The following is a 14,106-nucleotide window of genomic DNA, read 5'->3' as shown; positions in this document are numbered from 1 at the left end:
TGAGAGCCTATTCTAATTTAATTGCGACTAGAGGCCTCCTGAAGAGATTTATAAGACATTCTGTAGCTAGGCTACCTGATGTTTGCTTTCATTTTCTTGTTTCTGTCAATGTGTCTGATGAACTATGACATTCCGGTATTAATTTATTATTTACTATTTTAAATCATTTATTTAAACCTGATATTAAAGGTATGATGAGCCATTCATACACTATGACCCAATTTATTATTTTTAAAATAAGCAAAGCATAAAAAATACATTAAAGAACTAACTATTGGTAATTAATTATTTTGTTTGGTATTAACAAGGGAAAGAAATAGTACCTGACTGATATTGGAGTATAAGTTGAGCTTGTCCCTTTTATAATCTGTAGAGAGAAAGCTTTAAACCTAACAACAGATAAAACCTATTTTCATAAGCACTTCCCTGGCACAGTGGTTAGTGTGTTGAGCCCCAGATTTCAAATTCAGGTCTATCATTTTTTTTTATAAATGCGTTGAAATAAACGATCACGGTAACATTCACCCAGATACCACCTTTGTTCCCCCCTCCCTTTCCTCTTTAACTGGTCCAGACAAGTGATAGGATCATAGCGTATTGAGAAAGCTAAAAGCATGAAATTGCGCTAAACAAAAACAATTAGTAAAAATATTTCTAATAGGACAGATTTATTATAGTTAGTCTAGATCTATTAGACATTTAATTACACGACTGATCCAAACTAATTGTTACAACTGCCTTTTTTTCAAAAGTATTATTTTCATATATATATAATTTTATACAATAATCTCAGCCTAATGGCAGGCTTTCTCCCACGTAGAGAACTACACATTTACATTTATTATTTGATTAATTATTGTATTATTACTAATCAAGTCAAGTGATATCACTTATCAATTTAACTGATATATTTTTATTTAGGACTAATGATTTCGTTTTACTAACCAAGCAGTGGCGTACCTTGGGTGGGGAAAGGGGGGGGTCTGAATTTTAAAAATTTCCCCGTGCCCCAACTTAAGGGTTCCCCAAATGAGTATCGGAAATATTTTCTTTTACATTAAATATTAAGCCAATGTCATGTTACCTTTGCTATTCATGTTATGTAAATTAGTGATCATGGTACATGTATTCCAATTGACTTGTATATTTGTTAAGTATATTATCTCATGTCAAAATGCAGTGGCCCCTAAAGAGGCCTAATCCCCCGGACTCCCAAATCCCTTGCTACGCCACTGTAACCAAGTCAACTGACTGAATGTTAACTAGTTTCTTATTATTGAATGTGTCTGAGTCGAGGTCACTCGCAGTGAGTGATTTGCGTCTATCAAACAACATGTCCACTCTCACCTTAATGTCACTCACTTGGAGTGAAAGGGAGGACGGGAAAAAAGACGGTGAAGGAGTGAGGAAGATTTAAGGGGTTAAGTAAAAAAAAAAACTTGCTTCAGCATATTGATATAGTTCTATGTATATGTTTATATGTCTATATGTATATTTTATTTTTGTATGTCTATATGTATATTTTTATATTTATATGTTTGTTTCGAATTGAAAGTGAAATTCCAATGTCAAATGTATTGCATATGAGACCTGTTTTTATTTTCCAAATAAAACTTCAAATAACTTATTTAACTTCCATTTGTGAACAAAACTAAATAACACTATATTTTAATTAAGACAAAATTAACCAGCGATAAAATGAAATAAATGTAGTAGACTTTAGTAATAATATTTCTGAACAAAATCTAACTCACTATAAGAACACAACCTTTCACGTTCTAGAGTCGTCTATCCTAATTAACACCAAATGACGTGGCATCATTCACTATCAATCACTGACCTTCATAGAAACAGACAGACACAATCCATAACATTTCCCCTCCTGATACTTCTCAAATATATCTTTGTAACACCGTCAGTGAGCTGAACGGAATTAGTCCGCTCTAATGTTATACATAACTATTCATGCTGGAAAAAATCTTTATTAAGCTTGAAACCAAATTTCCTATCGGAATAGGAAGGTAGATAAATAAGACAACCCCAAAAGTTGTATTGGAACAAGATTGATTTTGAAAAGTTTTAAAAAGAAAAGAAAGGCATATATATTCCAGTTTCAGTATTTATTTCAATAAAACGTGTCACTTTCTGTCTCATAGTACTGTCTAAGATCTGATTTAGATCATATGCAGAGATACAGTTCATGACTTAAATAATGCACATTACATTATCAACCCTACCAACACATTATAGCAGTTTGAAGTTTAGAATGACGTTGCACGCTCTGGTATACTAACATTTTCTAGATGATAATCCACGCAGTCCCACCAGCCGTAGCTAACGACGGTCTGTACCAAACAGTTGAAGTGTGTGTTCAGCATGTCGTTGGAAATAGTGAAGTTACGATTCGAAGATTTTCGTATGTGAAAAAAAAAAATCACACATCATCCGTATCATTCAAATCTTAAATATGAAATCTTGAAGAAAAAAAAAAGATATAAGAATGTCAGTTATGTATGCTACATGTTATACGTCAATTCCTCTGTGAACAAAGCAGAAACATCTTAAAAGCGTAAACAAAATCTCGTCTATAATAATAATAATAAAATAGGCTGAATGTCTTCGAAAATCAAGACTTAAGTTTGGAAACAAAAATTTATGTGGCTATGTTGACCCCTCTGTGACCTACACATTTGAACAGAAGAAACCGTTGTCAACTTGCGTAACAGACATAGTTCTTTTGAGACATGTCGTATCAATCTTTTGTTACTTTACAAAACTAGAAAAAATCCAAAATGTGTGCACGAAACAAAACGTTCTCCAATTGTCTGAATACGTTCATTGCATACACAATCTTAGGAGTCGACTTTGTTTCTGAAATCTCATGACATCTTTGTTTATGAAATCTTACAATGTCTTTGTTTCTGAAATCTCACATCTTTGTTTCTGAAATCTCATGACATCTTTGTTTCTGAAATCTCATGACATCTTTGTTTCTGAAATCTCACAACATCTTTGTTTCTGAAATCTCATGACATCTTTGTTTCTGAAATCTTACAATGTCTTTGTTTCTGAAATCTCACATCTTTGTTTCTGAAATCTTACAACGTCTTTGTTTCTCAAATCTTACAACGTCTTTGTTTCTCAAATCTTACAACGTCTTTGTTTCTGAAATCTCACAACGTCTTTGTTTCTCAAATCTTACAACGTCTTTGTTTCTCAAATGTCACAACGACCTTGCAAGACAAGAAGACGTCTTCTTTCTAGACGTGCACTGTCTAAGAAGCATCTTCGACTGAAAAGAATTATAGCATGCTTCCAGACTCTCCTTAAAAAGAGAATATAAAAAGGTGAAAGCTAGTCAATAAAAACACTCCATTCCGATCAGGCACTTTTAAAGGCACATAGAGATTTAACGTGGACCGTACGTTGTTTTTTAAAGGCACAAGTTGTATTTCGCAAATCATTTTTCTTTTATAAACAGATCATCGCCATTTTAATGGAAGTAGCACAAGATAAACTGGCAATTTTTTTTTCCAGTTTAATAAAGCACATGACTTGAATGTACACACTTTTGCCTTGACATTGTTTTTGTAACCTACCTTCGTTTTGAAAAAGAGGCACGTTTGAGGTTGAAAGGCCAATCTTCAATAAACTTTTGTAGAATACATTTTGTTGCTGTGCTAAGCCAGTTCGATGTATTTATTGTTACGGTTTTTATTCGTTTACTTATAAATCAAATTTTTTAGAAATCAATCTCTGACCAGATTAATTCCATTAGCTGAAATGTATACAGCTAGTCAACATTATTTATGTACATACAGAGGCGCATCTATTCAACGTTTGAATGGTTGCCTTGGTCTCATCGAGTGTCATATCCGTACGCAAAGTTGTTCGCCCTGGGCGAGGAGTAGATGCCCTTCATGTTGGGTGTGTATGAGGCGTAGTCAACTGGGCACCCGTAAGGTGAAGGTCGCGCTTTGGCTGTGGCCATGTAGGGCTCGCCGTAAGCAGGGTACGTGTAGCAGTCGGCGTAGAGATTGGCCGAGGGTAGGGCGTTGTTTAGGACCGACATCCCGGCCACACTGCCCATGGTCGGCACAGACGACATAGGGGTGAGCGGCGGTGTAGAGCTGGCTAGCAATCCGAGGTAGTCATCTTGTTTCTGATCTGCTCAAAGAATAAATAAGAAAAATTTATTGATCGCAGTACGAGAATTAAGAATAGTAAAACACTGAAGCATAAATATGAAGTATATAGTTCCTTTCTCAAGTGGCTAATAATAATAATAATAATAATAACAATAATAATAATAAGAAGAAGAAGAAGAACACTGTTAAAGGGACTACAATGAATTTTGTTTCTCTTTAACGAAACTCGACCATGGCAGCGTCAGAGAATGAATACTCGTTCGTTTCTAACATAATAATAATAATAATCTGTATTTTCCATACGGAAATAATAAGCTGTATGCTAGAATGAATGTATTCTTGATGTAGATCTACCTTTGTCCCCATCTCTCTTGCGTGAGACTCCGAGGAGATGGAAAGAGCTTGGTCTGTTTTGTGGGCGTGGTCTGGAGGCGCAACCGGAACTAGTCTGCAAGAATTCGGCCATGCTGAGAATCCATTAGAAAACATAGATACATTAATTAAATAAAAATAAAAGGTTGCAATTAATCAAATAATTCATGTATGTCAATTTCCTTTTTCTTTTTTTTTATTATAGTTACTGAACACATTGTTTTTTAGTAATTGCTGTTATTTAATGGGTGTAAATAATTCATAATCTTATTACCAGTCATTTGAATCACAGTCTCTAAAGCCTTTGGCAAACGGATTGCTTTCAATCTTTAACTTTGTGATCTGAGAAATGAATGGAAACAAAATTAATTCTAAAAAACAAGAGAAAAATTATACTCGAATACTTATTACAATAACTCCATTCAACTCAAAACTTCATGGAACCTAAAACCTTCTGGGTGGGTGGGTCAAACGGATCTCGAAAACGGCTCTCCTAGATATTGGACAGTTGATGTATAGCGTTGGGGAAAACTCTAGTTCAAAGTATGAAAAAAAATTGACTTACGAAGCAGAAAATATTTATTTTGAACGAACGTCTGTCGGGTATTTCATTGGTCCATCTCAACGACCAAGCGCATTTAATTTCCTCAACTAAAGTCAGGTTCCCATTAGAATTAGGTAGACTCCTCAGGTGCATCCTAAACAATTCCTGCCTTGACAGAGATTCGAATCCGAGACCCCTAGGTTTGGAAGTCAAGCGCTTCACCACTCAGCCCCAGAGTCCCTATTGTCCAAGAAATAGTAAGCTTCTAAACCTGTTAGACTAACAACAGTAAAATCTAAATGTTCCCAGTTAAAACCTCAGAGAATTTATGTCTAATTTTTATTGGCGACATCGTCCGACTTATTACAAATAACATATAGCGAAAGATGTATCAAGTTCCAGCCACTTTGACAATTTAATACACCCGTATCAGGAGATAGTCAACTTTTCAACTTATAATTTAAAACAGTTAAAACCAGTTGACCCCAAGTTTGACAGCCAAAGGCGGTACCACTCGGTCACATAATAAGAGGAAAATGTTTACAAATTAATACAGTTTTTAATAAGTCTTCATTAACGACCCCCAAAACCCATTTGAATACTATCCCCTTTTGTTCATATCCGTCTTATCCAGGGTTGGATTTAGACTTGAGCTATTAGAGATATAGGCCCTTGTAAGGCAATCTTTCCTCTGCTTTGTCTTCAAAATGATTGAATTTATCCCTGTAACTATTTTATTTTTGTGGGAGGGCGGCCCTAGACAAGCCATAGCTTACGTTCCTATAGGTGGATCCAATTTCTGTACTTACCAAAACAAAGTCAGTCTGTAATTCTGACAGTTATTGGTAGGCCTAAGTTGTTTACTCACCCTCTGGTTTTGGTAGGCTGTGACGGCCATGAACTTGGTTTCCGGAAAGATGAACGTGCGGTGGTTCTCAGTGGCGGAAACGTCCTCTAGTTTAAGGGGGGTGTACAGTACATGAAGCCTGGGCTGGTATTTATGCATGGAGTTTAAGATGATCTGGAACAAACATGTAATAAAAAAAAAAAGTTATTTGTGTATGGGTTTTCTCTATTCTATTTACCAATGCGACCACAGTTCGAGAATGAAAGCAAAGAACAAGTCTGTAGAGAAAGAGTCTACATCCTATGACATTCAGCTTAGAAAACAAAAAATAAATAATTGATGAATGAAAACAGCTTGGTATTTAGTCAGTGTAGCTAAAACTAAAGGAACTAATGAAGTACCAAGTTACATTCATACAAAAAAAACCAGACTCCCATAAGTACCAAATACATTACTAATGCGAAATTCGCAATTTGAAAAAGCTACCTTAATTACATCTCTCTCACTCTCTCTCTCTCTCTCTCTCTCTCTCTCTTCAGCAACCTTTTTTTCTTTTTTCTCTCCCCTCCTCTCCTCTTCCTTCCTTGCCTACCTCCGTCTTTCTTTTTTCATCTCTCTCTCCTTCCCATCTCCCTCCCTCTTTATCTACAACTCTCCCTCCCTCATCCCTCTCCCTCCAGGTTACTTCTCTTCCTCCCACTTCTCTCCATCCCTACCTCTCTACCTCCAGCCATTCCCTTTATATTCTCGCTCCTACTCTCTCTCTCTCTCTCTCTCTCTCTCCTTCTCTCTCTCTCTCTCTCTCTTTATTATTTGTTCAATTTTGTACTAGTCCAATCCTGTTTACTTAATTTACGATTCATGAAAACACTCAAATACGAATCTAAGATCTGTGACTGAGACCTTTGTGTTTGTGCCAAACTAGTCCCTAACCCAAACTAGTCCCTAACCCAAACTAATCCCTAACCCAAACTAGTCCCTAACCCAAACTAATCCCTAACCCAAACTAATCCCTAACCCAAACTAGTCCCTAACCCAAACTAATCCCTAACCCAAACTAGTCCCTAACCCAAACTAGTCCCTAACCCAAACTAATCCCTAACCCAAACTAGTCCCTAACCCAAACTAGTCCCTAACCCAAACTAGTCCCTAACCCAAACTAATCCCTAACCCAAACTAGTCCCTAACCCAAACTAATCCCTAACCCAAACTAGTCCCTAACCCAAACTAGTCCCTAACCCAAACTAGTCCCTAACCCAGGTTTCTCAGAGCGTTTTTATTTTTCCTTTCAAAATCCACTATCAATCCATTTCTTTACTATTGCATTCAACTGTTCAACTGTTAGACCGCTACAGGTAATCAACTGTGCAGTTAGATTACCTATTTCAGTTTCTTTTCTGTCCTTCATTTTGGGTTGACTCACGATGAGCTCTATCCGATCATATGTTATGCATTACAGACATCCCCATTAAAAGAAGATGATAATTACGTCCTACGCTTATCAATGTGTTAATCTAGTATGTTAATTAGAAACTCTACTAAGTCATTGATTTCCCGATCGTGCTCTAATGGCACAAGGGATGGGAGGGAGTTCACTGAAAACAATCCGTTCTATGTACCTTTTATATGTGTCATTCTGAGCATTTTATTCGGCTGCGTTTTTATGTATTTGTAAACTATGTTTCAGTGTTTTATGTATTATTGTTACTTTAATTTTTAGTCTAGTGTCATCAAGTGTCTCTGAGTTTTTAGTGATTCGTTTGAAGCGAGGCAGTGAGATATCTTTCTTTTCCGAGATAACTTTGACTAAAAATAATATCCGAAACAGATACGTGCGAATGTGCACCTATTTCCGTCAAATGACGGACGCATGTGCGTGGCCCGACTTGACCCCCACGTCATTCGTTCACGTAACTGCTTGCAGATGGACGCGGGACCCCGTAAAAAACGGCCCCCAATGTTTGTGTTGTCGTCTCCTGCCCCTTGTGTTTACCCCGCTTCACGTTGAAGTCGCCTCTGATAGCTCCAACTCAGATATTCCAAACATGAGAACATAGTCCACCTGGACTCTTTATCTCTGTAGTATTTCATAACGTCCCAGCGGTACAACGCTGTTGCTGTTTCGTTGACTTCCTAGCAGTGCTGTCGTGTTTGAAAACCAACAGCAGTCAAAGGAAGATTTCATTAACTGGACGCTTCTTTTAACACGACATAAAAATATACCAGAAAAAACATTTTGAAAATATTTCTTTAAAAAGACAATGCGTCCATTTTTAAGCTTAAAATTATAATTAAATAATTTAAAAAATTATTTTTTTTTAAATAAATTCAAATCGTGTATCGAACCCGTGATACCGTAAGCTGCTTGAACGTACGATGTTTCTGAATCGGCCAGCGATTATTTATTGATAAGTTCATATATGGACATTTAGATACTAGATGTAAAAATGTAGAACTCTAACGATCTGGTCTAGATCTAGTCTAGATTTATCTCAAAATCTAGTATCTAGATGCAATCTATATTAGATTTACGTAACAATATAGGCAAAGCTTATGAGCTTCAATAATACTGAAGCAACTTACTGCTGTCGTATAATTTGGGTTTGGCTGACTGCTCACAGTGGACAACGTTATTTGACCCTTCAATACGTCTGCTCACTGTGAATAATGAAGCAGCAGACGATCGCTTCCATTGGACTCGACGATTTTATTTTTTTTAATCGTGGATGTGGCTCGTGAAATTAGTACCGGAAATGACCTTCACATTGAAAAAAAGGGGTGAACTTCTGAAGGTTATGGAATGTGGTCAATATGATGGTCAATATGATGGTCACATAGCACCATCGTTCACTTGAAAATATCATTACCTGCTCAATGGACGTCTACCTCTATAAAAATGAACTTTTTTGGGTATTACGTCATCGTGTATCAATACGCCAGGTCATATTTATATATTTAAGACTGAGGATGGGGAAGATCAGGTCCTACCCTGTGTTCGCCTGGCTGCTCGACTGAAAGTGTGTTATGAAAGATCACAAGCAGCTTGTCATAGACAAGATGACAACTTTTGCCAAAACACGTCTTTATAAAAATGTTTACGCAGGCCAGCTCAAGATAGAGGGAGCACATGAAAGAATATGTTTTTGGCAATAGACTGGGGAGAGAACAAAAAAACTGGGCCGGGGGGGGGATATTTGAAGAGATATGAAGGAGGAAGGGTTATAATTAGCTCAGCGCGCGGGATGGAAGTGATGAGAAAGTCCAGAGACGATTCTTGCCAAATTTTTTGAAGCTTCAGCGACAACCTTTGGAGTGGACTGTGCAATTAGGCTCTTTATCGTGTGTTTATTGTTTTAACATGTGTTCAACTCAAGCATAGAGAGATGAACACTGTATCTTTGTATAGTAGTTTGTAAAAAAAAAGTATTTTTGTATAACAGAATAAGTTTTTCACTGGAGAAACAAGAAATAAGAATGAAAGATAAAGAACAACTTGAAATAGGAACTGTGTTGCCTTTAAGGTTATCTTCTTCTTAAAACAAACATTTACACTTATACTACACACACACACTGAGAGATTAGAGAGGGTGTGTGAGAAATAATATCACAATATCACACAGTATACATAATCACACGTACAAATAGACAGTGAAATATATTCTGATGAGTTATCAGTGAGTTTATGTAATTGTAGGCTAAGTTTAAATCCAGATATTCTGGTGTGTTATATTCCATTGTCAGTGAGCTTATTCAATTTTGTCCTTAATTTAAATCGAAATTTTAGAACCATCGTTTAGTTACTGTCTTGGCTTTTTAAGTAGTCTACAAGAGAAACGGTCGCAACTTAAGCATACTCCGTACAAATGTCGCTTAACTCTTTCAACTTTACATTTTATTAGCTTTCCAATGATACATTAAATGAAAGATCATACATCAGTATTTTAAAATTTAGATTATTAAGTGAGGAAACTTATGAACTGGACGCTTACTGAAATATATACTTAACGGTTTTTTGGTAAAGGCTGGGACTTCATAATTCAAACGATAAAAATGGAAAAGCAGGTTCAGAGCTGGGACAACTCACAGAAGGCCCAGGTAGTTTATAAGCACATGAGACTCTCCGATCGAGCCTCTCTTGGAGGCTTCCCAGGTCTGAACAAGCCATAGGCTTAATAGCAAAGTGCAGGACTTGTTTTAACAAGTTCTTATAGCAACGCGAAGGAAAGGTCTGAACAAGCTTTTATAGCAAACGTCTGAGAAAGGGGAGGGGGGGCTGTGCCTCATATTTTTTTTGATTGTCTCAGACTTGCTGAATTCCGTCATGACAAGGAAACCTCAAGCTCTTGGTATGTTTTTCTTCTTTCCCGATATAGCATGCAACCATGACTTCTGTAAGCATTCGAAAATATAATAGGATTTTAGGCTGTATCTTTATTATGGTGCACAGGAGAATGAATAAAATGTGTTTTGACTTACATGTCCGTTTTTGTCGTCCTGATTGTTGGTCAGCTTGAGTTTGTCAAAGGAGATGACCTGTTTCATCCACTGGGAACCCTTGGCGGCCGAGTCTGGGTGCATGTGAATCCTGCCCGGCAAATAAACGTCTGCCTGTATAAATGTAACAAACCATGTGACCCTAATAAGATAAATAACAATGGAAAACTAACAGCGAATTAGTACCACAATATTTGACAAGTTAAATTCATAAATGTAGAAAGGGGAATTTACTGAGATGAAATAATTAGCTAGTTATTTGATACTTTGTGGCTAATTAATATTTATAAAACAGGTCGGTACTTATAATAATAATAATAACAAGGTTACAAAGACAGTTTGCGTGGAAACACAAACTCAAAATCGGCCCCCGAAAAGGTCCACCCAGGCAGGTAAAAAGGAAGTTTCAATATTTTTAGAAAAAACATCAGAATGAAATTCTATCAAAGACAAATGACAGAAAAGAATGAAGAAAAAAGGATGACAGATCCTGTGTGGTGCCCTAACGGTCCAGCAGACCAAAGGAGAGGTGAAAGTGAATGTGAAGTTAAATATGAACCTGGCCGAACTGATGTCTTCTAATGAATATCTAATTGATCTCATTATTATGTAAATGGTCAATCTCTTATTCAAATCCTCAAGAAAAAAACATTTCCGTAAAAAAAAAATATAAACAAGATTACAAGGAGAGTTTTTGTTGACACAAACTCAGAGGCGGCCCCCGTGGGAGACGGGATCCCTGTCGGATCCGCATATTCGCAAGGATTATCCAAGACGTGATTTTGTTTTGATTGTTAAAAGCAATAATGTTTCAAAGATTTATTGGACGTTGTAAAAAAAATTTTTAGTCTAAATCATGGCTGTCTGGTAGTGCGGTTTGCGCGCTGGACTTTCGTTTGGATTCATTGATGGTCCCAGGTTCAAACCCTACCCGCTCCCATCCCCCGTCGTCCTGAGGGAGGTTTGGACTACAACTCTGAAGGAACATCCGAAACATGTAAAACAACAAACATTCTAAACTAGACCAAGAAATTCTAGATCTAGATTATACAATGATTTTAATTAGAACTTAAATCTAAATCTAGTTTTTAAAAATCTAGCTCTAGTGTAAAAAAAAATCTAGATCTAGTGTAAAAAATCTAGTTCTAGTGTTTAAAAAAATCTAAATCTAGTTTTAAAAATCTAGATTAGATCTAAATCTAGCTATTGTATTTTTAAAATGCGAGTCACATTACGAGGTTTAATAAACATTACTATACCGAGTTGTTTTAGCATTTCATTTTAAGAATTTATTCCATTTGACGTCATAGGAAAAAAATCCAATACGTCACACGGCCTAGTTAGACTAAAAAATATCATCTATACGAGCAGCTTGTTGAGGGTTCATAGACATTGGTGCACCGAGTGAGATCTTTTAGCATTATATTTAAAGAATTAACTCTATATGACGTCAAAGGAAAAAAATTCCATTACGTCACACGTCCTAGTTAGACTAAAAAATGTCTTCTATACGAGCAGCTTGTCGAGTGCTCATAGACATTGGTGCACCGAGTGAGTTCTTTTAGCATTTCATTTGATGGCTAGTTAGACTAAATATGTATATAACATATATATAAAGGGATTAAAGACGCTTTTTTTTGTTTTGTCTGTCAGTCTGTCTGTCCGTCATGTTAATAGCGAGAAGAAAAAAAGGCTAAAAGTTATTAAAAATCTGATTAAAATTTAATTTCGCTTCCGAAACATTGCATTAGTTTTAAGTTTCTATAATAGATTGTTCCGAATGTTTATGTATTTATAGTGAGATACCGTTAATTAAATTTGGGGGATGGTCTGTTATGAAAATTAGATGTACCATAGCCTTATGGATTTTCAAACCATACTTTGGTGTTAGGAAGTTGTTTTCCTTAAAAATCGGAACATAATATTAACAATAATAAGATTTTCTAACGTTTTAGCTAGAAAGTTAAATGTAGTGTAAGAGAGAAGTGCGATTTTACATAAATAGAGTTAAAATATTTTTCATAAAAATCCGGAACAACCAATTTTAGTAAAAGAGAAATTTATTTCTTTATTTATTAGAAGAGGGATTTCAAACATTTCGAAACCAAATCCGGAACATTCTTTACCGATTAAACAACTTTTATTATGTTTCGGCAAGAAAATTAACTGTAAAATAAAATTAAAAGTGATTTTCAATAATCGTTTCTAGTAAATTACTTTCTTATTTTAAAATCCTGAACAACCTATTGTCGATATTTTTGAAAAAAATAAAGTCATTTGACATAAATTTGTTTTAAGTCAAAAATTCGGAACAGTTGATATGGATAAATAAACTACAGTGACAAAGTGTCAAAGAATATAAGTGTAATATTAGTCATTTATGCGATTTCAAACAATCATTTGACATAATTTATTTTTTATAAAACAATATCCGGAACAACTTTATAGTTATTGAAATATAAATCGGTATAGATATTTTTATTTAGCATTTATATGCTATTTACTTTTAAAAACCGGAACAATGTAATGAAGATCATGTGTTTCTTGCAACGTTTAAGCATGGAAATAAAATCTAATATAATTTAGAAGAGCAAAAAAATATTCGCTGGCATTGATTTGTTTTTCACAAAACATCCGGAACAATCTATTATAGATACTTAAAACTATTGCCATATTCCTGAATGAAAAATTAATGGTTAAATCAGATTTACAATAGCCTTCCTTTAGTGTTATTTGCTAATCTAATCGTGACGGACAGACCGACCAACAGACAAAACGAACAAAAATAAGCTTCTTTTATTCGGATGAGGGGCACTAAACAAAAAATAAATAAAATCTGATTTTTAAAAAAAGTTTAAGGAATTGGTTTAACACCATAGCATGTTACGACGTTACGCTACTGCACGAAAGTCGCTGCATAAAAAGTCTATTTTAAAAAATGTGCGTGACATTTACATACAAAGTGCATTATTAGCCTTTATAAATAAACAGAAATGTTTTCTATTAATTTTAGCAGCTAGTTGACCAGAAAACTATTATTTATATTTGTTGTAAACATTTCTTGTACATTTTATAAAAATATTTGATTTAGTGATACTGAAAATACAAAACATTGTCCATCTTTGTTAGCATATTGTAACATTGCCTCCCTTACATTTACGTAATTGTTTTAGAATTGGTGTATTTTTATGAAAAAATCGCTTGCATAATTAATTTTATAAATTAAACGGTTTGCTTTTAGAAAACCAAAAAGTAGCCGTTGCACCTAAACTTTTCAAGCCGCAATTAATGGTGAAATAATATTTTTCATATCTCTTCTAGTTTTCGAGATCTGAGTGTGACAGACGGACAGACAGACAGACTGACATTTTGCACAAACCTAATAGCGGCTTTTTCCCCTTACGGGGGCCGCTAAAAATCCTTTAGTTTAGTGTGTTGTAGTTCAATGTGGTGCTGCAGTTCACGCGATAATATGAAAAACTACTTATTAATTGTTGTTTTAAATTATGTCCAACTTATATGCATACTAAATAGATTTTTTATCTTTAAAAAAAAGTAAAATTTTTTGTGTAAATGTAGTAGTTAGTATAACAGAACTTACATAACTTAGCTAAAGTAAAAAAAAAAATTTGACAAAAAAATATAAAACCATTTGCATAAATGTGTTAGAAATATGGTAAATTGTTATCTTCCCTACTAAG

At 35.1% G+C, this 14,106-nt stretch overlaps 1 protein-coding gene across 1 annotated transcript in view; it reads right to left on the bottom strand.

Moving 5' to 3' along the window:
- Positions 1 to 1,577: 1,577 nt before the first annotated feature.
- LOC106061349 (T-box transcription factor TBX10-like) overlaps positions 1,578 to 14,106 on the bottom strand; it is a 48,420-nt gene continuing 35,891 nt past the window's right edge. The window contains exons 4-8 of the mRNA XM_056006846.1: positions 10,388 to 10,519; positions 5,933 to 6,085; positions 4,795 to 4,862; positions 4,503 to 4,615; positions 1,578 to 4,167 (exon numbers count right to left, since the gene is read on the bottom strand). Coding sequence (XP_055862821.1) covers positions 3,860 to 4,167; positions 4,503 to 4,615; positions 4,795 to 4,862; positions 5,933 to 6,085; positions 10,388 to 10,519 — 774 coding nt within the window. The 3' untranslated portion in view covers positions 1,578 to 3,859. The remainder of the gene's footprint in view (positions 4,168 to 4,502; positions 4,616 to 4,794; positions 4,863 to 5,932; positions 6,086 to 10,387; positions 10,520 to 14,106) is intronic.

The sequence above is a fragment of the Biomphalaria glabrata genome, chromosome 12 (assembly GCF_947242115.1).
Source record: "Biomphalaria glabrata chromosome 12, xgBioGlab47.1, whole genome shotgun sequence".
Taxonomy (NCBI): Eukaryota; Metazoa; Mollusca; class Gastropoda; family Planorbidae; genus Biomphalaria; species Biomphalaria glabrata.
The sequence above is the reverse complement of the archived record's forward strand: the minus strand, read 5'-3'. Positions and strand labels throughout refer to the sequence as shown.